A 24593-nucleotide genomic window follows, 5' to 3' on the forward strand; every position below is an offset into this window, starting at 1 on the left:
GGCTGGGGTCTGGCCCCTGGGTCTGAGGGAAGCAGCTGGTCTGGACCCCTGGGTCTGAGGGAGGAGGCTGGGGTCTGGCCCCTGGGTCTGAGGGAGGAGGCTAGGGTCTGGTCCCTTGGGTCTGAGGGAGGAGGCTGGATCTGGACCTCTGGATCTGGACACTGTATCTTCCAACCTCACTCCCCCTGTGGAGAGTTCGAGGTTCCTGACCGGCTCCTGTCTCCAGGGAAGAACGCAGTGATCATAGCCAAGGTGAACAGCAAGGAGCTCCCGGGCAAGCCGACGTTCAAGTGGGTCAAGGGGAAGTGGCAGGAGCTGAACAGCAAGAGCGGGGCGCGCTTCTCCTTCAAGGAGTCGGAGGACTCGGCCAGCAATGTGAGCCATGGCAGAGCGGCTGGGGTGGTGGTGGGGATAGCGCCAGCGGAGTGTGGGTGACATGAGCATCCCAGGGGGCGGGACCTATCATATAGAGCAGGGGACCCAGGACTGGGATGAGCCACAGTAGGACCGGGGTGAGGCTTGTTGGGGCGGAATGGGGTATCCCCACGCTGGGCGTCACTGGTGCTGCCTCCAGGTGTACACGGTGGAGCTCTGCATTGAGAAGGTGGTCCTGGGGGACCGCGGGGACTACCGCCTGGAGGTCAAAGCCAAGGACGTGTGTGACAGCTGCAGCTTCAACATCGACGTGGAGGGTGCGCTGGCGGGGGGCGGGAAGGGGTGTCTAGGCCCGGATGCGCCAGCGGGGAGGGGGAAGGCATGCGTGTGCAGATGAGGTGCACGAATCTTTGGGGACCCTAGACTTGGGCTTCAGGGGATACAAAATCGGGTGACTGTCTACCTACTGGCCAAGAGTAGGACTAGGTGCAGGCTTGGGAGTGAAACATGTTTAAAATCTTGGGGTGCGCTTGCGAAAACAGAGCAATCCAGGTTTGAGAAAGAAGAATAAAGAATTGGGGCTGGGCGTGGTGGTGCACATTTAGAATCCCAACCACTTTCGGAGGTAGAGATAGGAGGATCACAGTCTGAGACCAAGTCACTCAGCGAGACCCTCTCTAAAATCAAGCTGAAGTCAAAGGGCCGGGCATGGGTCTCCAGAGTGCCCGCCCAGCCAGAGGGAGGCCTTGAGTTCAAACCCCCAAAATAGATAATGCCACAAGGAATCGGGGCATGAGGGAGCTCAGATGTGGAGGGTAGTGTGGACAGGATGGAGAGGCGGTAGCCCTGATTTTCAGGGCCTGGGTAAGATAGGCGGTCTCTGAATCCATGTAGATTCTGGGGAGCTGTACTCCAGGCTATGTGTGTGTGTGTGGGGGGTGTTGAACATAGAGGACACAGGGGATGAGGTAGCCCAGGCCTGGGCAGCAGGGGGTGCTGACAGGCGGGGTGTGTGTGTGGAGGGTGAGGGCAGCCAGGAATATGATGGAGGATGACGCAGAGTGTGTGTGTGGGGGGGGGAGTTCCCTGGCCTAGGGGAGAAAGTGTGCTGCCCCCAGACCTTGCCAGAGGGGCCTGCGAGGCGCTGTTGGTCTTAGACGACCCCCCACTCTAGCTCACCCCCTCTGTCCTGCCTCCCCCAGCACCCCGACAGGACGCCTCTGGCGAGAGCCTCGAAAGCTTCAAGCGCTCGTGAGTTGCCCTGGGGAGCAGGCCCTCGGAGATGAGGATCTGGGCAGGCGGAGGGTCCAGGGAGGCAGGGGTGCGGTCCCCCAGGAGGGTGTGGGTGCGGCTCACATGCCCTTTTCTTCACAGGGGTGAAGAAAAGTCAGAAGATGCAGGGGAGTTGGACTTCAGCGGGCTCTTGAAGAAGAGGTGAGCCTTGAGAGACCCAAAGAAGGGGGGCAGGGACAGGGGTGCGGAGAGAACCCCGCTGGTCCAGAACCCCCAAAATCATGCCAGGATCTTCTGCTGGACCTCCAGCAACCCAGCCAGCCACTGGTCCACCCACCCATCCACCCAGCAGTCAGCCATCTGCCCATCAGGTCACCCCCTGTCCTGTGTCCTCAACTCTGGCCCATGCACACGTCTATCCACCCATCCATCTGTCCACCTGCTCCCCCAGCCTGCTACCCACCCATCCACCTCCCCAGTCATAGCCTTGAGGGTCAAGCAATGTCCAGCAGAAAAGAGGACTTGGGTGCTAGGTGTGGGGTGGAAGGGAAAGTTGGAGGAGGCACAAAGGCCTGGGGTGCTGGGCAGAGGCCAGAGAATAGAGGACAGGAAGGTGTGGATTGCTGGGGTGAGGAGTGGATCACCTTCCTGTGGACATCGGGAGGGAAGGGGTAGTGTCTGCTGGCTTCTGATATCCTTTGGGGGGCTCGAAGGGGGATACACCGGAAAGGAGAAGGCCGGAAAGCAGGAGGGCCAAGAGGAGGCCAGGACCAGTGGTCCAGGAGGGATATAATAAGGCCTCTGAGCAGGCAGGTGACATGGGGTGGGGGGGGGTCACAGCAAGTGAGATCCTCGTGTCCTCCCTCGTGGGGGTCCTTAGGGAGGTAGTGGAAGAGGAGAAGAAGAAAAAGAAAGATGAAGATGACTTGGGGATCCCCCCCGAGATCTGGGAGCTCCTGAAGGGAGCGAAGAAGAAGAGCGAGTATGAGAAGATTGCTTTCCAGTACGGCATCACCGACCTCCGGGGCATGCTCAAGCGCCTCAAGAAAGCCAAGGTCGAGGTCAAAAAGAGCTCAGGTCAGTGCAGGCCTGGGGGCGGGGGCTTGTGACACCCCAGGGTCTGTTGGTCCCTGGGTCAGTCCCGTGCCCTGAGCTGGGAGACCCTGGTGTGTGTGTGGGGGGGGAGGGTGGCCAGGTCAGGGAGGGGCCTCCTCCCCCTCCTCCTCCTTCTTTCTCACCACTGGGCCTCCCTCCTGCTCCAGCCTTCACAGTGAAGCTAGACCCCGCTTACCAAGTGGACAGGGGTAACAAGATCAAGTTGGTGGTGGAGATCAGCGACCCCGATCTTCCCCTCAAGTGGTACAAGAACGGCCAGGAGATCAAGCCGAGCAGCAAGTATGAGTGTGGGGGGGGTCACCCGCCCCCTTCCTTCCCCCGGTCTCCATCCTTCTACTATAGCCTCCCCTCTAGCTGGGACTACAGGTGTGAACCACCATGCCCACCAACTCAAGATAGGTTTAATTTTTTTCCTCCTTGGTTGTATATTCTATATTGGATGTGTGTGTGTGTGTGTGTGTGTGTGTGTGTGTGTGTGTGTGTGTGTGTGTGTCCTGGTGTTATCTCTGTCCCAGCTGACAGGAAGCAGTTGGAAGTCCAAGGACCAGTATGGTAGTGCAGCTCAGTAACCCTAGCTGTGGAGAGAGATGTCAAGGAGATCCTCCTGGCCCAGGCCACCCCAGGCATAGTTCATGAGACCTTGTCTCAAGAGCAAAATACAAACATAAGGGCTGTGGTTTATGTGTCAAAGAACTTGCCTAGCATGCAAGAGGCTTTAACTCTAGGAGGGGAGAGGGAAGGAGGAAGGGAGGGAGGCAGCCAGACAGGAGGAGGAGAAGTTGGGCCTTTTGTTCTCTCCCAGGCTGTTGACTAGGGGGATAAGGTGGGAGAAGGTGGGTCCTGGCCCAGGCTGGGTTCTGAGTGGGACTGACATGGCCACTCTGCCCGCCCCGCCCCGCTGCAGGTACGTGTTTGAGAATGTGGGCAAGAAGCGGATCCTCACCATCAATAAGTGCACACTGGCCGACGATGCTGCGTACGAGGCGGCCGTGAAGGATGAGAAGTGCTTCACCGAGCTCTTCGTCAAAGGTGAGTCCCGGCTTCTGCCAGAGCACAACCCCCACAGGGTGGGGGTCCCTGCCCTGTTGACCTCCTGTCCCCCATCCCATGCAGAGCCTCCGATCCTGATTGTTACACCCCTGGAGGACCAGCAGGTGTTTGTGGGTGACCGCGTGGAGATGGCAGTGGAGGTGTCAGAAGAGGGGGCCCAGGTCATGTGGTGAGTGCTCCTCAGTTCCAACCTTCTCTGTGGCTGGCTGACCTTTCTGACCTGGGGCCTCTCTGGAGATCCAGTCATCCAGCCATCACCCCAATCCAGTCATCATCCTTCTACCCTTCATCCATCCCCCATCCATCATCCATCCATCATCCATTGTCTATCATCCATCCCCCATTTGTCATCCATCCAGCCCCCATCATCCATCCCCCATCCGTCCCCCATCAATTATCATCCATCACCCATCATCCATCATCCATCCCCCATCAATTATCATCTATCACCCATTCATCATCCATCATTCATCATCCAGTCCCCCATCATGCATCATCCATCCCCATCATCCATCATCCATCCATCCATTCCTCATCCATCCCCCATCATCCATCATCCATTCATTCATCTTCCCATTCCCATTCATCCAATTCCTATCCCTTCATCTAGTCTTTTACCCACCCATCCATCACACATCCATCCTCATCCATCCATCTATTATCTACCCATTTGTCCAATCTTTTACTCATCCTCCGTCTAACACATCTTTATGGATCCCTGTTGTGTGGCTGTCCTCTTCTGCATCTCAGAAGTGTGCTAGGGAGAAGCAAGACAAGCAGCAACCCAGAACCTGCCTTTATGGCATTAGTAATCTGGAGAACTGGTGGTGGTGTGGGGGAGAGATGTTAGCCAGGCCATCTCCAGGAGAATAGCAAAGTCCTATTTTGACAAGCGTCTGACTGGAGCCAGGGCTTCTCACCGGAGGGCTGAGGAGGCTAGGGAGGGCTTCCAGAGAAGGTTGACAATTGGATGATGAGACTGCATGGGTGAGATGGGATGCAGGGGTATCCCATGTGGGGGAGGGCACACCCTGACATCCTCCTGCCTTGTGACCACCAACTTTTTTTTTTATTGTAAAGATACTATACAGAGGGTTACAGTTACATGAGCAAGGTAATGAGTACACCTCCTATTGAGCATTGTTACCCCCTCCATTGTTTCCCCCCTACCATCCCTTCCCTCCTTACCTTCCCCAAGTTTCTTTTTTTTTTAATCGTGATTAAGTGATTACATAATTTCCGGAATTTCACAGTATTGTGGAATAATGATGCTCATTTAAAGTCACAAGTTCATTCTAACTTTCCTGGAGCAAATTGTCTATCACAGTCTATAACATATAACGGTGTACACATATACACCATACATGTGATCAGCAGCATGGGGATATTTAGTAGTGGTTCAACCAGATGAGTGGGAGTTCTTTGTTTCTTAAGTCCTGTTAATTTTGTTGTATCACCTAACATTTTGGATTTAGCATCCACTTATCAGGGAGACCATGTACCATGGTCTCTTTGCTCTTGGCTTACCTTGCTCAACATGATTCCTTCTAGCTCCATCCATTTTCCTGCAAATGCCATTATTTTGTCATTTCTAATGGCTACATAACATTCCATTGTGTATAGATACCACAATTTTTGGATCTATTCATCTGTGGTGAGCCATCTGGGTTGTTTCCATATCCTAGCTATTGTGAATAGTGCTGCAATAAGCATGGAGGTGCACATGTCCTTATATATTGGTTCCTGTTGTTCAGGGTAGATGCCTAGAAGTGGTATGACTGGGTCGTAAGGGAGGTCAATCTTTAGCTTTCTAAGGACCCTCCAGACTGCTTTCCAAAGTGGTGACCACCAACTTTCAAGATGCCTCCACCACACTTTTGCATCCCATCCCCGGAATGAGCTCCAAGGGGCCCTGGGTCCCCTGGGATGCTGAGCCAGCGGGGCGCTGATCCTCTCCTTCTGGGTGTCCAGGATGAAGGACGGGGTGGAGCTGACGCGGGAGGACTCCTACAAGGCCCGCTATCGCTTCAAGAAGGACGGCAAGCGCCACATCCTCATCTACTCTGACGTGGACAAGGAGGACGGGGGCCGGTACCAGGTCATCACCAACGGCGGCCAGTGTGAGGCTGACCTCATCGTGGAGGGTAGGACTCTGAGAGGGGTGGACACGCATGCTCCCAGCAGTCCGAAGCCCCAAAGCTCCACCCAGGGGTTTGGCCCTTCCCTTCCTGTCTTCTGGTCTGAACTTCAGAGTCTATAGTCCACCTGGACGGGGCCTCCTGCCCCTCACCCAGTGCCCAGAATGGTGTAGGAGGGCTCAGTACCCACTGTGTCCCTGATCACCTGACCAGAGTCATGAGGGTCCCATCTCCTTCCCTCCCTGTCCAGAGAAGCAGCTGGAAGTCCTGCAGGACATTGCCGATTTGACTGTGAAGGCCGCTGAACAGGCTGTGTTCAAGTGTGAGGTGTCAGATGAGAAGGTGACAGGCAAGTGGTACAAGAACGGTGTGGAGGTGCGGCCCAGCAAGAGGATCACCATCTCCCACGTGGGGAGGTGCGGAGCAGGCTGTGGGCGTGGGGGACGTGGCACGGCGTGCATATCTGTTAGCTGGGGCTGAGGAGCCAGGGGTCTGCCTTAGAAGAGCAGGGACTGTTGGGGCGCTGGGGATGGAAACCAGGGCCTCACGTTTGCTAGGCAAGTGCTTCACCACTTGAGCCACACCCTTTTGTTTTTTAAGACAAAGGTCTTGCTGACAGCCTAGGCTGGAACTTGAGATCTCCCTGCCTCTGCCTGGAGAGCAGCTGGGACCATTGATGTGCAACATTGCACTGGTCCCTGGAGCCTTATTTGTACATCAGTAACAACAAATTCTGAGCATAAACTAGTGCCTCCAGCACACCTCCTATGCATCTGGTATTTTTCTAGATGCTTCCCCACAACCCTGAGGTAGATTGTTCCTATTACTCCTGTCGGTAAAGACACAGAGGCATAGAGAGGTTATGTAACTTACCCCCATGGCATATAGAGAGCCAGTGGGATTGGAGCACAGGCCAAAGCCCCAAATAAAAATGGTAAGTGTGTAGACTGCATGGAAGGAGGGGGTTTCTCAGGAGGTATAGAAGGAGATGGAAGGGGGCGGAGCTTCCAGGCCATTGTCCTGCTCCCGCACTCCTAGGTTCCACAAGCTGGTGATCGATGACGTCCGCCCTGAGGATGAGGGAGACTACACGTTCGTACCTGATGGCTATGCACTGTCACTCTCGGCCAAGCTCAACTTCCTGGGTGAACAAATCTCTGCCTCTTCCCCTGGGGTCATGGGCCCTGGGAGGTCCCTACCCCGGGGACTCACTGTCCTCAAGAGCTCAGTGGGGGTGATGGCAGGTGGCTGTGGGGTTCATGGAGAAGATGGGTAGAGAGGGCATTGCACGGCTGAGGAGCAGGCAGAGCCATGGCTGGCCCCATGTGGCAGCACAGATCCCAGAGTTCCCACCAGCCACTCATCAATGGCCCCGCCTCTGCCTCCTGAATGTGGATGGGGGCTGGAGCTTCCCTAATGGTGTGCTCTTCTTGGACTTGCAGAGATCAAGGTGGAGTACGTGCCCAAGCAAGGTAAGCATGAGGGTAGCTCTCTTGGGCTGGGGCTTGGGGCCTGGGTCTGATGGGGGAGGCTGGGATCTAGGGCCTGAGTCTAAGGGAGGAGGCTGGGGTCTGTGCCCTAGGTCTTTATTTCCCTTAGTACCTCACCCCTTAAGGAATCCCCCACCTCTTTGGTATGGCAGGAATCCCAGTTGCTTCCCCTCAGTCTCATAGGACCTCTTTTGTGCCTCCAGAACCCCCAAAGATCCACCTGGACTGCTCAGGGAAGACCTCAGATAACTCTATTGTTGTCGTGGCTGGGAACAAGTTGAGGCTGGATGTGTCCATCACTGGGGAGCCCCCTCCCGTCGCCACCTGGCTGAAGGGAGATGAGGTAGGCTGGGCTGGCTTGAGCATCTCTCTCTTTCAGTATTGCTGGGTGACTTCAAGCCAGTTTCTTTCCTTGTCTGAATCCCAGTTTCATTCTCTACAAAGTTAGGGTAAGGATTTGTTCTTTTTTTTTGGGGGGGTCTGGTCGTGGGGCCTAAACTCTGGGCCTGGACGCTGTCCCTCAGCTCTTCAGCTCAAGGCTAGCGCTCTACCACTTGAACCACAGTGCCACTTCCAGCTTTTTTTCTTTTTGCTTATGTGGTGCTGAGGAATTGAACCCAGGGCCTCAGGCATGCAAGGCAAGCGCTCTACCACTGAGCCACCTTCCCAGCCCCAGGATTTGTTCTTCACGGGGTTGTTTTTAAAGCCGGGTATTTACTCATCCACCACTGGGTATTGCTGGTATATGGTAGAGTCTACATCCATCCATCCATCTATCATCCATCCATCCACCAAACCTAGCCAGCTAGTCATCTGTCCATCCATCATCCATCATCCATTCACCATCTATTTATCCACCTACTCATCCACCATCATTCATCATCCATCCAGTCATCTGTTCATCCCTCTATCCATCTACCCATCCATCATCATCATCCATCAGTCATCTGTCCATAATCATCCATCCAGTCATCTGTCCATCCATCCATCCATCCATCCATCCATCCATCCATCCATCCATCCATCCACTCATCCATCGTCCATTCAGTCATCCATCATCATCCATCCAGTCATCTGTCTATCCATCCAGTCATCTGTCATCCATCATCATCCATCCAGTCATCTGTCCACCCATCCATCCATCCATCCACTCATCCATCATCCATTCAGTCATCTGTCCATCCATCCATCCACTCATCCATTCAGTCATCCATCATCATCCATCCAGTCATCTGTCTATCCATCCAGTCATCTGTCCATCTACCCATCATACACCTACCCACAAACTATTTTTATTTTGTGTCCTAGTCCCCAGGCCACTTCCAGTTTCCATCCCTCTGTGCTTTTTTTTTTTCCTTTGGTAGGTCATGGGGCTTGAACTCTGGGCTTGGGCACTGTCTCTCAGCTCTTCAGCTCAAGGCGAGAGCTCTACCACTTGAGCCACAGCGCCATTTCTGGTTTTCTAGTGGTTTATTGGAGATAAGAGTCTCACGGACTTCCCTGTCCAGGTTGGCTTTGAACTGTGATCCTCTGATCTCAGCCTCCTGAGTAGCTAGGATTACAGGTTTGAGCAACCAGTACCAGGCTCCCTCTGTGCTTGTGTTAGTCCATCATTGAGACACATGTCTGACATAAATCACCTTCATCAGACAAAAGGTTTATTTTGGCTTATGTTTCAGTCTGTGGTTCTCTCTTTTCCTTTCCCATTCACTTTGGGCCTGTGGCAGGCAGAGCATCATGGTGGGAGCACAGGTTGGAGCCAGGTGCTGCCCCCATGATGTCCAGGAAGCAAAGGGAGAGCCAGGAAGGGGCCAGCTGGTGCCCTCATATCCTTTCAAGACCATGTCCCCAGTGATCAGACCTCCTCCTGCTAGGTCCCTCCTTAAAGGCTCCACACCTTTCCAGCAGCACTAAGAGCTGGGGACCAACCTTTAAGACATGGCCTCTGGGACCACCTCTCCAAATCATAGCTGTGCTCCAGACACCCATTTGTCCATTTAGCCATTCTCCATTCTGGTTGCCCATTCATGCTGTGACTTGGCCTTTATTCCCTCCTTTGCTCTGGAAGCTGTGTGCAGGCTCTACCTTGTTTGCAATTCTCCATCAGACCCAGCCCTGCCTCTTGGGGAGAGGCACTGAAGGCACTAGCCAGGCAGAATGGTTGGGGCTTAGGTAAAGAGTGAGATTAAGGGCCCAGCCTGGCGGTTCATACCTATAGTCCTAGCTCCTCCCAGGTGGAGGTAGGAGAATTATGCTTCAAGGCTGGTCAGGGCAAATTTAGGAGACCTTTTCTGAAAGATAAAGGTAAAAGTGAAAGGGCTGGGGAGTGCCTCAAGTGGTAGAACATTTGCTTAGCCTGTGCAATTCTAAGTTCAATCTGAAGGAAGGAAGAGAGGGAAGGAAGGAGGGAGGGAAGAAGTGATATTTGGGGGGGGTCCCTCCACTTGGTAGCATCCAAGGTGGCATCCTGGAAAGGTGACTTGGGCATGATCCCACAAATTTGTGAGGGCCTGGTGCCCAGGAGCCAATTCTTGGGGTTCTGGGACCACTCAGTGTGGCATCTTCATGATGGGTAGGGGGCATGTGCAGGTTGAGGGGGGCAATGGGGGCATCCAGAATGGGCAGTAATGGGGGATCCAGGGGAGGTCTTTGGGCGGGGGCTGGGGCACATGCAGCAAGGCACCCTGGTGCTCTGCGCAGGTGTTCTCTGCCACTGAGGGCAGGACACGCATCGAGCAGCGCCCCGACTGCAGCAGCTTTGTGATTGAGAGCGCGGAGCGCGCAGACGAGGGCCGCTACACCATCAAGGTCACCAACCCCGCGGGCGAGGATGTGGCCTCCATCTTCCTACGGGTTGTGGGTAAGAAGAGGCACAAGGAGGCTAGAGGTGGCTTCTTGAAGTGTTTGGGGGGCCACCTGGTGATCTTGTCCCCCTTCTCCCCAGATGTCCCTGACCCTCCGGAGGCTGTGCGTGTCACCTCAGTGGGAGAAGACTGGGCTATCTTGGTGTGGGAGCCACCCAAGTATGATGGCGGTCAGGCGGTCACTGGTGAGGCCCAGCCCCTTGTGACCTCTGAACTCTTTTCCTTGACCCCTGCCCTCAAGGAGCCCTTAGCATCCTCTTCGGCCAATCCTGGGATCTGGCTTACCACCTCATCTTTGGTCTTTCTTGATCCCTTTGGTTTTTCTCATTATTTCTTTTAGTTTTTGCGACACTGAGGCTTTGAACTCAAGGCCTTGGGCTTGCTAGGCAAGGGCTCTACCACTTGAGTCACATCCTTAACCCTTTTGCTTTTGGTTTGCTTTTGAAGAGGGTGTCCCACTTTTTCCTCAGGGCCAGCCTTGGACTGTGATCTTCCTGCCTCTCCCTCTTGAGTAGTTGGGATTATAGGTGTGCACGACCATGCCTGGCTTCCCTCATTCTTTAGCCCCCAGTGACTGACCTGGGAACATATCTTACTTTGGTCCACAGTCTGGGTTTTTCTGTGGCCTCTGACCCCGCATGTCACACCTGTGATCTCTTGAGTCTCAACCCGCCCCCCCACAGCTCTGTGACCCCCAGGAAGCCAGATGGTGGCGCTGGGCCTCTCTGTGAGCCTTTCATGTGACCCTGGTTGTTGCACCTGCCCCCTGACCCCATTGCTGCTCTTTGATGCCCCCAGGGTACCTCCTGGAGCGGAAGAAGAAAGGCTCCCAGCGCTGGATGAAGCTGAACTTTGAGGTGTTCACGGAGACGACCTACGAATCCACCAAGATGATCGAGGGCGTTCTCTACGAGATGCGGGTGTTCGCTGTCAATGCCATCGGCGTCTCCCAGCCCAGCCTCAACACCAAGCCCTTCATGCCCATTGGTAACAAGGACGCCCCAGATGCCCTGCTGACCTCTGACCCATGCACTGCTTGCCATTGACCTCAGACCCTATGCCCTGGCCTTTGACCCACAGACCGTATTGACTTCTGACCCCTCTTGTCCCTCAACCCAGCACGTGGAGCTCCTCACCCCAACCTCCCATGTCCTCCCGACCCAGAGCTCTAACCATGGACCTCCCTGGTCCTGGCCTCTGCTCTGACACCTGACTGCCTGGCTGCCCTCCAACCTGCAGCCTCACTCCTCTCCCCTGACCTTGGAGACTATCTTGCTTGGAGAGTCTTTGAGACAGCATCTCACTGGGTGGTTCAGGATGACCTCAAACTCCATCCTCCTGCCCCAGCCTCCTGATTTCTGGTATTACAGGCATGCGTCACCACTCTAGATGGCTGCTGACCACCATCACAGTAGCCCCTTTCCTGTCTGGAAAATCCACTTCTGATGCCTGCTGACCCTGATCCCCTTTTTCCCTGGGTCCCTACAGCCCCCACAAGTGAACCCTTACACCTGACGGTGGAGGACGTGACAGACACCACCACTACTCTTAAGTGGAGGCCCCCAGACAGGATCGGGGCAGGTGGCATTGACGGCTACTTGGTGGAGTACTGCTTGGAAGGCTGTGAGTGCTCCCTCCTGGCCCCAGGGGTCCTCAACCAGGGAACTGAGTGAGGGGTCCTGCAGGCACTGGGGCCCGCCGTGGGGCAGGCATTGTCAGGTCACCATGCAGGCAGGCTGAGGGTCAGGGGGCCAAGCCAGACCTTAATGATCATGGGTCCCATTTCCCTCCCTCCCCTCTCCCCATGTCCTTCCTCCACACAGCAATGGCCTTCCATTCCTCTGTCTATCCTTCCCTCCATTGATCTTCTACTTCTATCTTCTGCCTGCCTTCCATCCATCCACACACCCAACCTAGCCAACCACCTACTCAGTCTTCCTCCCTCCATCCGTCCATTCGTCCCTCCTTCCTTCCTTTCTCTTCCTCTTCCTCTCTCTGTCTCTGTCTCTCTGTCTCTCTCTCTCTCTGTATGGGGTTTTGAACTCAGGGCCTCTCTCCTAGGCAAGTGTTTCCCCATGCAAACCATGCCCCCAGCTCTTTTGTCTGTACTCTGGGTTTGAAGTAAGGTCTCACTCGCCTTGCCTGCATAGCCTCACTGCCCCAAGCAGCCTCTGCACCCTGCGGGCCGGGTATCACATCTGGGCCGTGCCCAGGTCCCCGAAGGGCACCCGGAGCTGAGGGTGGGGCGGGGTGGGCGCGGGGTCCTAAGGTCCCCGCCCCTCTGTCCAGCCGAGGACTGGGTCTCTGCAAACAAGGAGCCGGTGGAGCGGTGCGGCTTCACCGTCAAGGATCTCCCCACCGGGGCGCGGATCCTCTTTCGCGTGGTCGGCGTCAACATCGCGGGGCGCAGCCTGCCGGCCACCCTGCTCCAGCCGGTCACCATCCGGGAGATCGTGGGTGAGCCTCTCCCCACGCCCGCGCCCACACCCTAGGGGACCCTGGGGGGGGGCCCGGTCCCCGGCTGAACCCCCACCCTGTCTGCGCCCTCAGAGCAGCCCAAGATCCGCCTCCCGCGCCACCTGCGCCAGACCTACATCCGCAAAGTCGGCGAGGCGCTCAACCTCGTCATCCCGTTCCAGGTGCCCGCGGGGCGGGGCCGGGCCTGGGCGGGGCCGGGCGCTCAACCTTGTCACCCTGTTCCAGGTGCCCACAGGGCGGGGCAGGGGTGGGGCGGGGCCGAGCAGGGGCTCCCCCCCCCCGCCCCCCGGGCCCGTGCTGACCCCAGCCTGCCCCACAGGGCAAGCCCCGGCCTCAGGTGGTGTGGACAAAGGGCGGGGCGCCGGTGGACCCAGCGCGCGTGCACGTGCGCACCAGCGACCTGGACACCGTGTTCTTCGTGCGCCAGGCCGAGCGCTCCGACTCCGGGGAGTACGAGCTCAGTGTGCAGATCGAGAACATGAAGGACACGGCCACCATCCGCATCCGGGTCGTAGGTGGGTGGCGGGGGTCGGAGAAGGGTGGGGGAAGGACGAGGGCAGGGGAGAGGAAGGCCGGGGGTAGGGGGCGCAAGAGGGGGACGGGTGGAGAGGAGAGGTAGGAGCCCAGATGGAGAATCTAGGCACTAGATTCCCACGCACGTGGGAAGAGTGGGCGTGACTGCAGCGATGGATCCTCCCGCATGGGCGTGTGCTTGACTGGGCGTGGTCACGGGGCGTGGCTTATAAGGCCCTGGACTTGAATAGACTCCACTCAGGCACGGGTAGCCAGAGTGGGCGTGGCTCGAGTGGGCGTGACCGAGGGCGTGGCTCCAGCGGAGACTCACCGGAGTGGGCGTGGCTTGAATGGCCGAGTGTCCAGGAAGTATGAAGCCCTAAGTTCACATCCCCAGGATCCCCTAACACAATTTTTTTCAAAAAAGTTTCCGATTGTTATTATAAAGGAGATCCACAGGAGATAGTTACATAGTCAGGTAAAGAGTACACTTCTGTTGGGACAATGTCACCCCTTCCCATCCCCACCCACAATGTGTCTAGCTCATTTTCAGCAGAGTGTCTAGCACCCAAAACAATTTTAACTAACTTTAAAAATAAAAGAGGGACGAAGGCAGAATCCACAAGGAAGGGAAGGGTGGGCTGGAAGAGGAGACGAGTAGTAGCCATCGGACACCTGGGCTCTGCAATGCTTCCAGAAAAGGCAGGGCCCGCGGAGAACGTGATGGTGAAGGAGGTGTGGGGCACTAACGCACTGGTGGAGTGGCAGCCCCCCAAAGACAACGGCAACAGCGAGATCACCGGCTATTTTGTGCAGAAAGCCGACAAGAAGACCATGGTGAGAGGAGGGGGAGGGCTGAGGAAGCAGGGGGAGGGGAGAAGGGGCAAGGGGCAGGGGAGAGATCCTGGCTGGGCTGAGCTGCCATGTAGGATGCATTTCTCTACTCATTAAAGGAACAGGTCACCAAGCCATCATCCATTGATTACTGTGGTAATACTGGGGGTTGAACTCAGGGCTTTGTACTTGAGAGGCCTGCTCTACCCCTTGAGTTGCTCCAGCAGCCCGTATTGCGTTGGTTATCTTTTCAGATAGGGTCTCACTTCATCCTTGGTCCTCAGCTTGGACTTCAATCCTCCTGTTTCTTTTCCCACATTGCTGGGTTGACAGGCGTGTGACACTTTTCCTAGCCCTGGTCAGCTCCCCACCTCCGCCCAGGCTGGCTTCAGACCTCGGTCATCTAATCATGTCATTCAGGGCTGCATTGTTTTCCAGGCTGCATAGTATCCATTGTATGGGGTGGGGGTAGGGTAATCTGGCTTGTCCATCCATTGGCTTCTTTGTGGCTTTGTAGATGGTGTTGAGAGGCTTCTCAACACTGGGGTGCACTTTGCCCCACCCCACCACCCCTTCTGTGTCTGTGTTCACTTGTGTGTGTCTCCCTCTTCCCTGTCTGCCTTGGTCCCTTGTGTCCCCATGCCAGGAGTGGTTCAATGTGTATGAACACAACCGCCACACCAGCTGCACCGTGTCTGACCTCATTGTGGGCAATGAGTACTACTTCCGCGTGTTCAGTGAGAACATCTGTGGGCTCAGCGACTCCCCTGGGGTCTCCAAGAACACCGCCCGCATCCTCAAGACAGGTGCAGCCCTCCCTTCCTGGGGCAGGGGTAGGGTGGGGACGCCTGGATTCCCACCCTCCCCTCTGCTGGCACTCCAAATTGGGGATTGAGGTTTGAGGGGGACAGGGGTCACCTTACAGGTGTCTTTCTCCCCAGGAATCAGCCTCAAACCAGTAGAGTACAAAGAGCATGACTTCCGGACGCCGCCCAAGTTCCTAACACCTCTCATGGACCGGGTGGTCGTGGCGGGCTACGCTGCTGCTCTCAACTGTGCTATCAGAGGCAACCCCAAGGTGCTGGGGAGGGGCACGGGGCCCCAAGCACCCCACCAGCTCTCCTTTCTTCCCCAAGTTTTCTCTCTTTTTGGTTGGTTGTGGGGCTTGAACTCAGGGTCTGGGCGCTGTCCCTGAGCTCTTCAGCTCAAGTTGAGTGCTCTACCACTTGAACCACAGCGCCACTTCTGGTTTTCTGGTGGTTCATTGGAGATAAAGAGTCTCATGGAGTTTCCTGCCAGGGTTGGCTTTGAACCGTGATCCTTAGATCTCAGCCTCCCAAGTAGCTAGGATGACAGGATGACTGGCCCAAGTTCTGTGTGTTTGTGTGTGTGTGTGTGTTCCTGGTGCTTGAACTCAGATCCTTAAACTCTCTGTAAGTGTTTTGCTCAAAGCTGACGCTCTACCATTTGAGCTCCTGCTTAACTCCCAGCCTTGTTCTGGTTAATGGAAGACGATTCTCATGGAGTTTCCTGTTCAGGTTAGCTCTGAACTGTGCTCCTCATAGTTCAGCTCCTGGGCAGCTGGGATTATAGGTGTGTGCCAGGGGCCTGTGGCTTGCTTTTATAGAAAAACAGCCTGAGGGTCAGCAGGTGGATGTGACTGATCCTGGACACTCAGCTAAGAGAAGGAGCAGCCCCCCAAACCACACTGTCTCCCCACTGTTCCAGGCACCCCCTGATATTTTCCTTCTCTTTGGCTCCCTCCCCAGCCGAAAGTGGTGTGGATGAAGAACAAGATGGAGATTCACGAGGACCCCAAATTCCTGATCACTAACTACCAGGGCATCCTGACACTGAACATCCGCCGCCCCTCGCCCTTTGACGCCGGGACCTACTCCTGTCGGGCCTTCAATGAGCTGGGGGAGGCCCTGGCCGAGTGCAGGCTGGATGTCCGGGGTGAGCAGGGCCTGGTCCCCGCTGAGGAGGATACTTTGGAAACCTCCCCAAGGTGCTGCTGAGTGAACTAGGCAGCCAGGTGGAGACCTAGGTGGTGTGTGTTATGGAGAAGGCCGCACAGGCTGGGTGCAGTGGCTTATGCCTGTAATCCCAGTTACTTGGGGGGGGGGGAGAAGCAGAGATTGGGAGAATCAAGGTTTGAGGCTGGCCTGGAGAAAGTTACTGGGTGCCCACCTCAACAGAAAAAGGAAGGTTAAGGGCAGGGAAGGTGGCTCAGTGGTAAAGCGCTTGCCTTGCATGCCTGAGGCCCTGGGTTCGATTCCTCAGCACCACATAAGCAGAAAGAAAAAAGCCGGAAGTGGCGCTGTGGCTCAAGTGGTAGAGTGCTAGCCTTGAGCTGAAGAGCTGAAGGACAGCGCCCAGGCCCAGAGTTCAGGCCCCACGACCGGACCCCCCCCCCAAAAAAGGAGGGGTAGGCTCTGGAATGGGGTGGGCTAGTCTTCTGGTCACCTGCATGGCGGGGAGGGAGGGAGCAGCTGGGGATGTGGGAGGTGCCTGGGCCCACGCCTACCCCTCTTTTCTCATTCCCCCACAGTGCCACAGTGATGCGAGGCCCCACACCCGTCAAGACAATTGAGTCCCAACTTCAATCCTATACCCCTTGGGGAGTGGTGGGGAGCGGTGTCTCATTTCTGGAGTTATGAACTTCAACAAGAGTGTTTCATCTACTGTCCCTTGTGTGTCGTGTCTGTCTGTGCCTCTCCCGCCTCCCGGCTGAGGCTGGTCACACTCTGGGGTGGGTCATGGAGCAGCCACATTCAAAGAGCAACTTTAGTGGGAGCCATGTTGCCATGGCAACCACACAGGTTCAAAGGTGAACCGGGATTATGTGGTAGGAGCCCAGGATCAGGCACAGGCTGGGGAGGCTGCGGCTGCTCGAAGAACCAAGGGTGAGGCCCCAGGAGTGTGGAAGACATGGCGAGCAGGCAATGCTGCCAATAGGGCCCAGGGCCTGGTGGTTGATTAAGTGCCGGATCTTTATTAACTTTAATAATTCATCTGTCTGCCCTGAGGTCAGCTGCTTTCATCTCTGGTCCTTGGGGGGGACAGTGAGGGATGCTGACAGAATCAGAGTCCCCAGAGTTCAGAGGCCTGAGGGTCCAGTCTGGCTTCTATTGCTTGGAGCTGGGAGGAGAGAAGAAGCAGGTCTCAGACTGAAGTGGGGTGGGGTGGGGGTGTGCAGGGCTGCGGGGGGTGCACCCTGGTAGTCCAGTTCCTGTCTCCACATCTGCTCCAGCATGTACCCCCACTAAGCTGGGGGGCTGGGGGAGGCTGTATGTGCCCAGGACAGGAAGGAGTGCCAGGATGTGCCACCCTGCTCCCCCCACACCCATAATACCCTCCAGTCTCCTCAGAGTTTCACAACCCTAAGGCCCAGGGTCTTGCTCAGGCCCGGGATCCCAGGCCCAGCCTCCTCCCTCAGTTGGAGGGTTCGGCCCCTGAGCCCCTATGGGGCTCAGACCTGCCCCCACCTCCTCAGGCGGCAGCAGCTCCTCCTCCTCATCATCATCATCGTCATCGTCCTCACTGTCCAGCACCGAGTCCTCCAGTGTGAAGGGCACTGCGACCTGGGCCGAGTGGAAGCGCAGGCGGTAGAGCAGCCGCACCCACTGGCCAAACTCGCGCTCGCGGGTCTCGGGCGGGGCCCTCAGCTGCAGGTAGAAGGCGCGGCCGGTGCGGAACTTGACCTTGAGCTGCAGGCGGCTCTCGTCGTGGACGAAGAGCTGCACGAACTGCAGGGGGAACAGCCTGTGCGGGAGAAGCCAGGGCCTCGGGTGCAGCTCCTCTGCACCGCCCAGCCGCCAGGGGGCACCAGCGCCACCTGCTGCTCGGAGCAGGCTCACACCGATCCCAGGGCCCTGCCCACTCTGACAAGCTGGTAGCACTGTTCCAGCAACAAGGTGCCTGAGAGACCTTAGCACTGGCTGTGCTTCCCCCCGCCCCCCGCAGCCCTCTTTCTACACACATCTCCCAACTTCATACTTCATTTCCCTCCTCTTTCTTTAGGAGGCACCTGCTTGCGGGGGGGTGGGGTGGGGGGAGGTCCCTCCTGGCCTATTTAAAACTTCACTAACTTCACAGACCCCACCAGGGTCCCTTCTCCATCTGACAGATCATCACTTATTGTCTTCACAGTGCAACATGAACGGCAGGGCAGAGATGTGGGCCTAATTTTGCCCAGTGCTCTCTCCCTAGTACCTGAGCTGGCATTAGCAGGTGCTTTACCTTTTAGCCTGAGGCCTGGGCAGATAGGGCTTTTAGCCAAAGCCAGTAGAGAGGAAATAAAGGCAGAATTAGAACCTAGGCCATTTGAAGGCTGGTGACTCACCCAGGTAGGAAAGTTGGTGAGACTCTTTTTTTTTTTTTTTTTTTATGGGTCTGGTCGTGGGGCCTGAACTCTGGGCCTGGGCGCTGTCCCTCAGCTCTTCAGCTCAAGGCTAGTGCTCTACCACTTGAGCCACAGCACCACTTCCGGCTTTTTTCTTTTTGCTTATGTGGTGCTGAGGAATCGATCCCAGGGCCTCAGGCATGCAAGGCAAGTGCTCTACCACTGAGCCACCTTCCCAGCCCGGTGAGACTCTTATCTGCAATTAACTACCCAAAAGCCAGAAGTGGAGGTATGGGTCAAGTGGTAGACTACTAACTAGCTTTGAGCAAAAAAGTCAAGCGAACTCAAGCCCCAGTACCAGCACACACACACATGTGAAGTTCGTCACTTAGGTCAGGGGTAAATAAAAAATTATTAGTCTTGGGTGTGTTTAGGATCATCCTTGCTATCCTCATTTTTAAAATTTTATTTCATTTCATTTTTTAAAGACAGGGTCTCACTAATGCAGCCAGGCTGGCCTAGAACTCTTGATCCTCAAACAAAAGCAGGGATTATGTGCATGGACCAAGGGGTCATGGCATGCAAAGATGTTGTATCCATGATTACCTTCCTGACCTTTGCAAGGTGTCACTGAAGGCTTGGTCCCTTCTCCCCCCTCCTGCCGTACATCTAGTCCCTGATTTCTGGTTCCTGTGGATTGCTGTCTTGGGTAGAAATCAGTCCAGAGGACTGGCAGCCATCAGCACTCCTGGCCCAGGGGGGCTGGGTACCAGAGCTGCAGCAGGAGGGGGAGAGACCAGATAGGACAGTCACCCGAGGAGCTGCAGGCGACCGTTCTCCTTGGCAGGACCAGCTAGCAGCAACAGGTCAGGGAGTTCCAGGGCTGGACTGGAGGCTGCCACCCCCATGGTAACCTTGTTGGCCACTTCTCCAAACCGAGTCACCTGGAGCCACAGGCCAGAGATTAGAGACAAAATAGCTAGAAAGCAGAGGTCAGGGTCAGAGAGCAGTTGTAAATCAGGTTGGGGGAGGGGGCAGACCTCATGGGATTAGAGGACAAGAATCATATGGGGTGTGATATCTGGGGAAACTGAGGCAGGGGACACAGAAGTTGGGGTTCATAATCAAGCTAAAAGACTGGACTGGGGACAGGAGGTCAGAGGTCACCAGGAGTTGGAGGTAAGCAAATCCGTGCTATGGATGATGGGGGAACAGCAGTTCAACACATGGGGGAGAGGCTCTGGGATTGGGGGGGTAGAGGGGGGGATTCTGGGGCTCCACACCTGCACGAAGTTACTCTCAAAGATGGGGAAGTCCCGCAGCTGGTCGAACTCGCCGCTCAGGAGGTGTCGTTGGAGCCGCCCAAGACGGCCATGGGGATGGGCTGGAACCAGGGGGCGTTCTAGAGGGGTGAAGTTTGAGGATCTATCCCAGGCTAGGCCTGGATGCTCCAGCAGGTAGGGCCCAGGGCTGTACTGCGTCGAGGTAGAGGGGAAGACTACAAGTTTCCCGATCGTTGACCCCATTACCTGGTGCCCTCACTGATCCCCTCACCAGGTCCAGCCCCCCCTGGCCTGGCTCTGCTTCTCACCTGCCATCCCACCTGGACCCGCCTCACCTGCTCCACCAAGGGCGGACAGAGACCCCTGCCCCTGCTTCATCGCAATGTCCCGCCCCTGGGTGGGAGCGACGGGAGGAGCTAGGGTAAAAAAAAGAGAGGGCAAGGCCATGGGTTTGTGACGTCACAACGGGGCGTGACGAGTCGCTTGACCTCACCGGTGACGCGCTCGGTAATAACGTCACTGGAAGGGTGGGGTCTCAGAGCCCCGGATGGAAAGGTGAGCGCTTTGCTGAGTATACGGCGCCATTGCGCAGGCGCAGGAGCCGGCGCAGGCGCGCAAGCGTCTGGCTGCGGCTCTGGTTGTCCCCAGCGTGCTCTGCGGCGCTAGGCTCTGCTCAGCCTCTCGGCTGGTAAGGGGCCGGAATGGCGGCAGCTGGTGCTGGGGCAACCCGGCTGCTCCTGCTCTTGCTGATGGCGGCAGCAGCGCCTAGTCGGGCCCGGGGAAGCGGCTGCCGTGCTGGGGCCACTGCGCGGGGGGTGAGTGTTCATTAGCTCCGTACGGCGGCCGGAGCCGGCGGAAGTCGTGTTTTCTCCGTCGGTAGGTAGATTTAACGCGGGCGGGCGGATGGAGTCAAGAGGTTAGAGGACATGGGAAAGCGGGGGCGCCTCAACACGCACGCAGCTTGGTCTGCTCCGGGCGGCGGAGACTGACCGGCCAACTGTTCAGTCTTGAATGTGGTGATGGGCGGGGCTAGGACGGAATCGTCCACGGATTGGCTGAGGCGGAATAGGGGCTGAACTGAAAAGCAGGACGGGGCCAATGTCCTCTAATGCCCGGATAGAAGCTGGTAAATATTCACACGGGGGTGTGGTCAGGAAGGAACATTGGCGAATCAGGTGTCCGACTTATCAAAATGCAAAGCTGGGGGCGGAGCTCCAGGGTTTAGAGCTCTCTGCTCGTGAATATGCATGAGGTGTGTGTGGGGGGGAGGGGAATCGCTGAGCAGCCAGGGCCGGAAGTAGGTGGAGGATGCAGAGGCAGAGATTTGAAGGTGTGAAAGGCTTGGAATGTTGAATGCCCTGGACCCAGGTTGGACCTTTGATCTTTTGGGTTGTTGACTATTAGGACTGTTAAGGTAAAAATGAAGACATTTGGATGTTGGTCCAATGGAAATGGAGGTTGTCCTTTAACCCATGAATAATTACGATGCTGAAATATTTATGATGGGGAATATTTATGAAGTAAACTGGGATGGTTGCCTTGGAAATGAAGGAAACGCTTAAGCACTTTTCTAGAGTTTTACAGGAGTGGATGGGAGTCTGGATCATGAATATTCATGAGTGGGCGTCTCCTGCAGGATAGAGATGTGTGATTGGATATGAGCATGAAAATGAGGCTCCTCCTTCAGTCTTCCAATCTGCCGTGGGTCCTGTGAGTGCTGTCGTGCTTAGACCTAGGGTGGTCCCTATCTGAGGACCCTGTCTCTCCTGCAGGCTGGGGCTGATGGCCGAGACGGCGAGGGCTGTGGCACCCTGGGGCTGCTGCTGGAGCACTCCTTTGAGATTGGTGAGTCCCACACTGCCCTCACTTGGAAGGAAAGAAACCTGGTGCCTTTGCAGAGGGCAGGATGTGGTAGCGGTGTCCCCAGTTTGCAGATGGTAAACTGGGGGCTCAGGATGAAGAAGCCACCTGGTCACTCTGGGGTGGAGACCAGGCTGAGGCCTGAATCCTGATCTCGGCCCTGTGCCACGATTGAAAGGGAAGGTGATCATTGAGTCTGGACCCCCTCCCTCCCAGATGACACCGCCAACTTCCGGAAGCGGGGCTCACTGCTCTGGAACCAGCAGGATGGAACCTTGTCTTTGACGCAGCGGCAGCTCAGTGAGGAGGAGCGAGGCCGACTTCGGGTGAGGTTGCTACCCCAGTGCTGGGCATGAGGGCACTGAGTGATTGGTGCAGCTTCCCCAGTTCCAGGCAGGATTAGCAGCTCCTCCTGTGGCCCCTCCAGGCTGGATAGCACCTTGGTTCTTGGAGCCTGGCTCAGGGCCCCTCATTTGCTTGAGAGGAAAAATCCTCCAGAGAATCCTTCTTGACAGAAGGACTTGTTCCTTCTTTCCTTCCTTCTTTCTTTCTTTCTTCCTTCCCTTCTTCCTTCCTCCCTCCCTCCTCCCTTCTCCTTCCTTCCTTTCTTTCTTTCTTCCTCTCTCATTCTCTCTTTCTTCTTCCTTCCTTCCTCCTTCCCTCCTTCCCTCCCTCCTCTCTGTCTCTGTCTCTATCTCTCTCTTTCTTTCTTTCTTGAGGTTACCTAGAAGGCCAGCCCCCATGAAAACAAACATGGTCCAGTCCCACTTCAGTTTTATGTGTAGAGGCTGAGAACCAGCCGCTGGCAGCTGTGAGCCCATTGGCCATCTTCCCTGTGGGAGAGGGGGTGTCAGTCTTCCACTACCAGCCTTTCTGTCTGGGACCTGTATGATTCTCTGTGCCAGCTGCCCCCCAAAGACAATTTATTTCCTTGGGCAATTGGTCTAGCGTGGGGTGATTGTCAGTTGTGGCTTGATTAAAGCATCTGGGAAAATGTCCTTGGGACTCACTCTGCCTCTGAGCTGGTCTTCACTGTCCTGGGTGGCTTCTCCCCCAGGTCAGAAGGTCAGCTGCTCTGGCCTCAGCCACTAGCTGGGTGAGCCAGGCCAGGGACTGTAGGATGCTGGGGGTTTGAGTCTGGGGGAGGCCTTCCTGCCAGGCCTGGAGGCCTAGACTCTGTACCTCTCACTGCTGCCCTTCTCTGCATGTCCTAAAGGATGTGGCAGCCCTGAATGGCCTGTACCGGGTCCGAGTCCCCAGGAGGCCAGGATCCCCCAACAGTCTAGAAGTTGGTGGCTATGTCTCATCCTTTGTCCCAGCGGTAAGTCAGTGATGGGCCTTCCCCCATGGTATTGAACTCGGACCTGTGCCTAAGGTAGCAGGCCATTGCTGGGGTCGGTGGGGTAGAGGGGCAGCAGCCCCTTCTTCCCTGTCCCCACCCCCGGCCTGATGGTGGCACCCCACCGCAGTGCTCACTGGTCGAGTCGCACCTCTCAGACCATCTCACCCTGCATGTGGACGTGGCTGGCAATGTGGTGGGCATATCGGTGGTGACACACCCTGGGGGCTGCCGGGGCCAGGAGGTGGAAGATGTGGACCTGGAGCTGTTCAATACCTCCGTGCAGCTGCGGCCACCAGGAACGGCCCCAGGGTGAGGAAGAGGGGGAGGGAGGGAAGGCTGTGGAAGTCCCCGCTGCCTTGGCCACTATTGGAGCTGGCTGTCCCTGGGTATCGGGGTCCAGTCCCTCACCCCTTCCCTCTGCAACCTCCAGCCCTGAGACAGCAGCCTTCATTGAGCGCCTGGAGATGGAGCAGGCCCAGAAGGCCAAGAACCCCCAGGAGCAGAAGTCCTTTTTCGCCAAATATGTGAGTGAGGCTATCCTCCCTCCCACTCCAGGCCCTACCCAGCTGGCTGGGCCTCCTTACTCCTGTCCAGTGTCCCAGATACATCCCTGTGGGCCTGGGTGAAGGGGCCAGGGTTGTGGACCTGCATCAGCTCAGGCCCAGAACAGCAGGGTGGGTGTCCCTAAGGAGCCCAGATAGCCCCTCTGGGATGGAGACCTTTGGGCACACCAGGCTGGGGCTTGTGGGGGAAGGTGGCTAGGGTAGGCAGCCGGAGGGGCAGGGCCTGCACGTGGTGACCCTGGCCTGCACGGGACAGAGCCTGCAGGAGATGGGCCATGAAGGCAGTGGGTGTGGCCAGCAATGGGTGTAGCCTGCAGAGACAGGGCAGGAAGGCAGTGGGCGTGACCTGCGGAGGGCGGGATCCACAGGAGGTGGGACAGGAGGCAATGGGTGTGGCCTACAGGGGTTGAGGCAGGGGCGTGGTCAGCAGGAGGCGGGGCAGGAAGGGGAAGTCTGGGTCCCTGGAGAGGGCGCTGAGGGGGCGGGGCACGGGGCAGCGGTGCCCAGTAGGGCAGGGCCTGTGCGTGGTCAGAGGGGGCTGTGGAGGCTGGAGGCGTGGTACTGGGTGGTGGGGGGGCGAGACCTGGAGGTTCGGGCAAAACCCAGTCCCCCCCCCCCCCCCCGCTGTTGTGTGCAGGCCCAGCCAGGTGAGGGCACCGCGAGGCCTAGCTGCCCGGGGCGAGGCGGTGAGAGCTGCCGCCCCGCGCACTCTCAGCTCCGGGCCCTGGACCTGTGGCCGCTGGCCGGGCCTCCCCGCCCCTTGCTCGCGGCCCAGCCCTCCGAGGCCTGGGCCCCTGACCTGTGCCCCTCCCTCCTCAGTGGCACCTCATCCTGGGGGGGGCCGTGTTGCTCACAGCCCTGCGTCCTGCCGCCCCGGGGCCCGCGCCAACGCCGGAGGCCTGAGTGAGGACCAGCCCCGCCCGCCTCGCCCCTCCCGCCCCCCCCCCATAGTGACTAGGGGGGCCAGCCCTCCCCGCGGCCGGCGCGCCCCACTCACCTCCCCGCCTGTCTCTCTGTCTGTCCGTCTGTCCTGTGGCCGCAGTGGATGTACATCGTGCCCGTGGTCCTGTTCCTGATGATGTCGGGAGCGCCGGACGCCGGGGGCCAGA

At 57.0% G+C, this 24593-nt stretch overlaps 3 protein-coding genes across 3 annotated transcripts in view; 2 read left to right on the top strand and 1 right to left on the bottom strand.

Moving 5' to 3' along the window:
* The window catches only part of Mybpc2 (myosin binding protein C, fast type), a 20176-nt gene extending 3396 nt beyond the window's left edge, over window positions 1–16780 (top strand). The window contains exons 3-27 of the mRNA XM_013027592.1: window positions 194–375; window positions 575–692; window positions 1578–1626; window positions 1750–1809; window positions 2489–2685; window positions 2871–3003; window positions 3629–3753; window positions 3838–3943; window positions 5746–5918; window positions 6163–6328; window positions 6951–7057; window positions 7355–7384; window positions 7606–7745; window positions 10103–10262; window positions 10347–10451; window positions 11065–11253; window positions 11755–11889; window positions 12556–12723; window positions 12817–12905; window positions 13064–13259; window positions 13955–14094; window positions 14738–14897; window positions 15033–15169; window positions 15861–16047; window positions 16643–16780. Coding sequence (XP_012883046.1) covers window positions 194–375; window positions 575–692; window positions 1578–1626; window positions 1750–1809; window positions 2489–2685; window positions 2871–3003; window positions 3629–3753; window positions 3838–3943; window positions 5746–5918; window positions 6163–6328; window positions 6951–7057; window positions 7355–7384; window positions 7606–7745; window positions 10103–10262; window positions 10347–10451; window positions 11065–11253; window positions 11755–11889; window positions 12556–12723; window positions 12817–12905; window positions 13064–13259; window positions 13955–14094; window positions 14738–14897; window positions 15033–15169; window positions 15861–16047; window positions 16643–16653 — 3263 coding nt within the window. The 3' untranslated portion in view covers window positions 16654–16780. The remainder of the gene's footprint in view (window positions 1–193; window positions 376–574; window positions 693–1577; window positions 1627–1749; window positions 1810–2488; window positions 2686–2870; window positions 3004–3628; window positions 3754–3837; window positions 3944–5745; window positions 5919–6162; window positions 6329–6950; window positions 7058–7354; window positions 7385–7605; window positions 7746–10102; window positions 10263–10346; window positions 10452–11064; window positions 11254–11754; window positions 11890–12555; window positions 12724–12816; window positions 12906–13063; window positions 13260–13954; window positions 14095–14737; window positions 14898–15032; window positions 15170–15860; window positions 16048–16642) is intronic.
* A 346-nt stretch (window positions 16781–17126) lies between these two features.
* On the bottom strand, window positions 17127–19963 carry Fam71e1 (family with sequence similarity 71, member E1). Its single transcript, XM_013027731.1, has 4 exons — window positions 19720–19963; window positions 19250–19380; window positions 17580–17856; window positions 17127–17232 (listed from the first exon to the last, which is right to left on the bottom strand). Exons 1-4 carry the CDS (start codon window positions 19960–19962, stop codon window positions 17176–17178), a joined length of 708 nt encoding a protein of 235 aa, XP_012883185.1. The 5' UTR covers window position 19963; the 3' UTR covers window positions 17127–17175.
* A 343-nt stretch (window positions 19964–20306) lies between these two features.
* Emc10 (ER membrane protein complex subunit 10) lies at window positions 20307–24593 on the top strand. The gene is made up of 8 exons (XM_013027725.1): window positions 20307–20534; window positions 21492–21564; window positions 21796–21905; window positions 22796–22900; window positions 23049–23230; window positions 23352–23445; window positions 24304–24387; window positions 24527–24593. Exons 1-7 carry the CDS (start codon window positions 20421–20423, stop codon window positions 24385–24387), a joined length of 762 nt encoding a protein of 253 aa, XP_012883179.1. The 5' UTR covers window positions 20307–20420; the 3' UTR covers window positions 24527–24593.

Source organism: Dipodomys ordii, unplaced genomic scaffold (genome assembly GCF_000151885.1).
Source record: "Dipodomys ordii isolate 6190 unplaced genomic scaffold, Dord_2.0 Scaffold105, whole genome shotgun sequence".
Classification (NCBI taxonomy): domain Eukaryota; kingdom Metazoa; phylum Chordata; class Mammalia; order Rodentia; family Heteromyidae; genus Dipodomys; species Dipodomys ordii.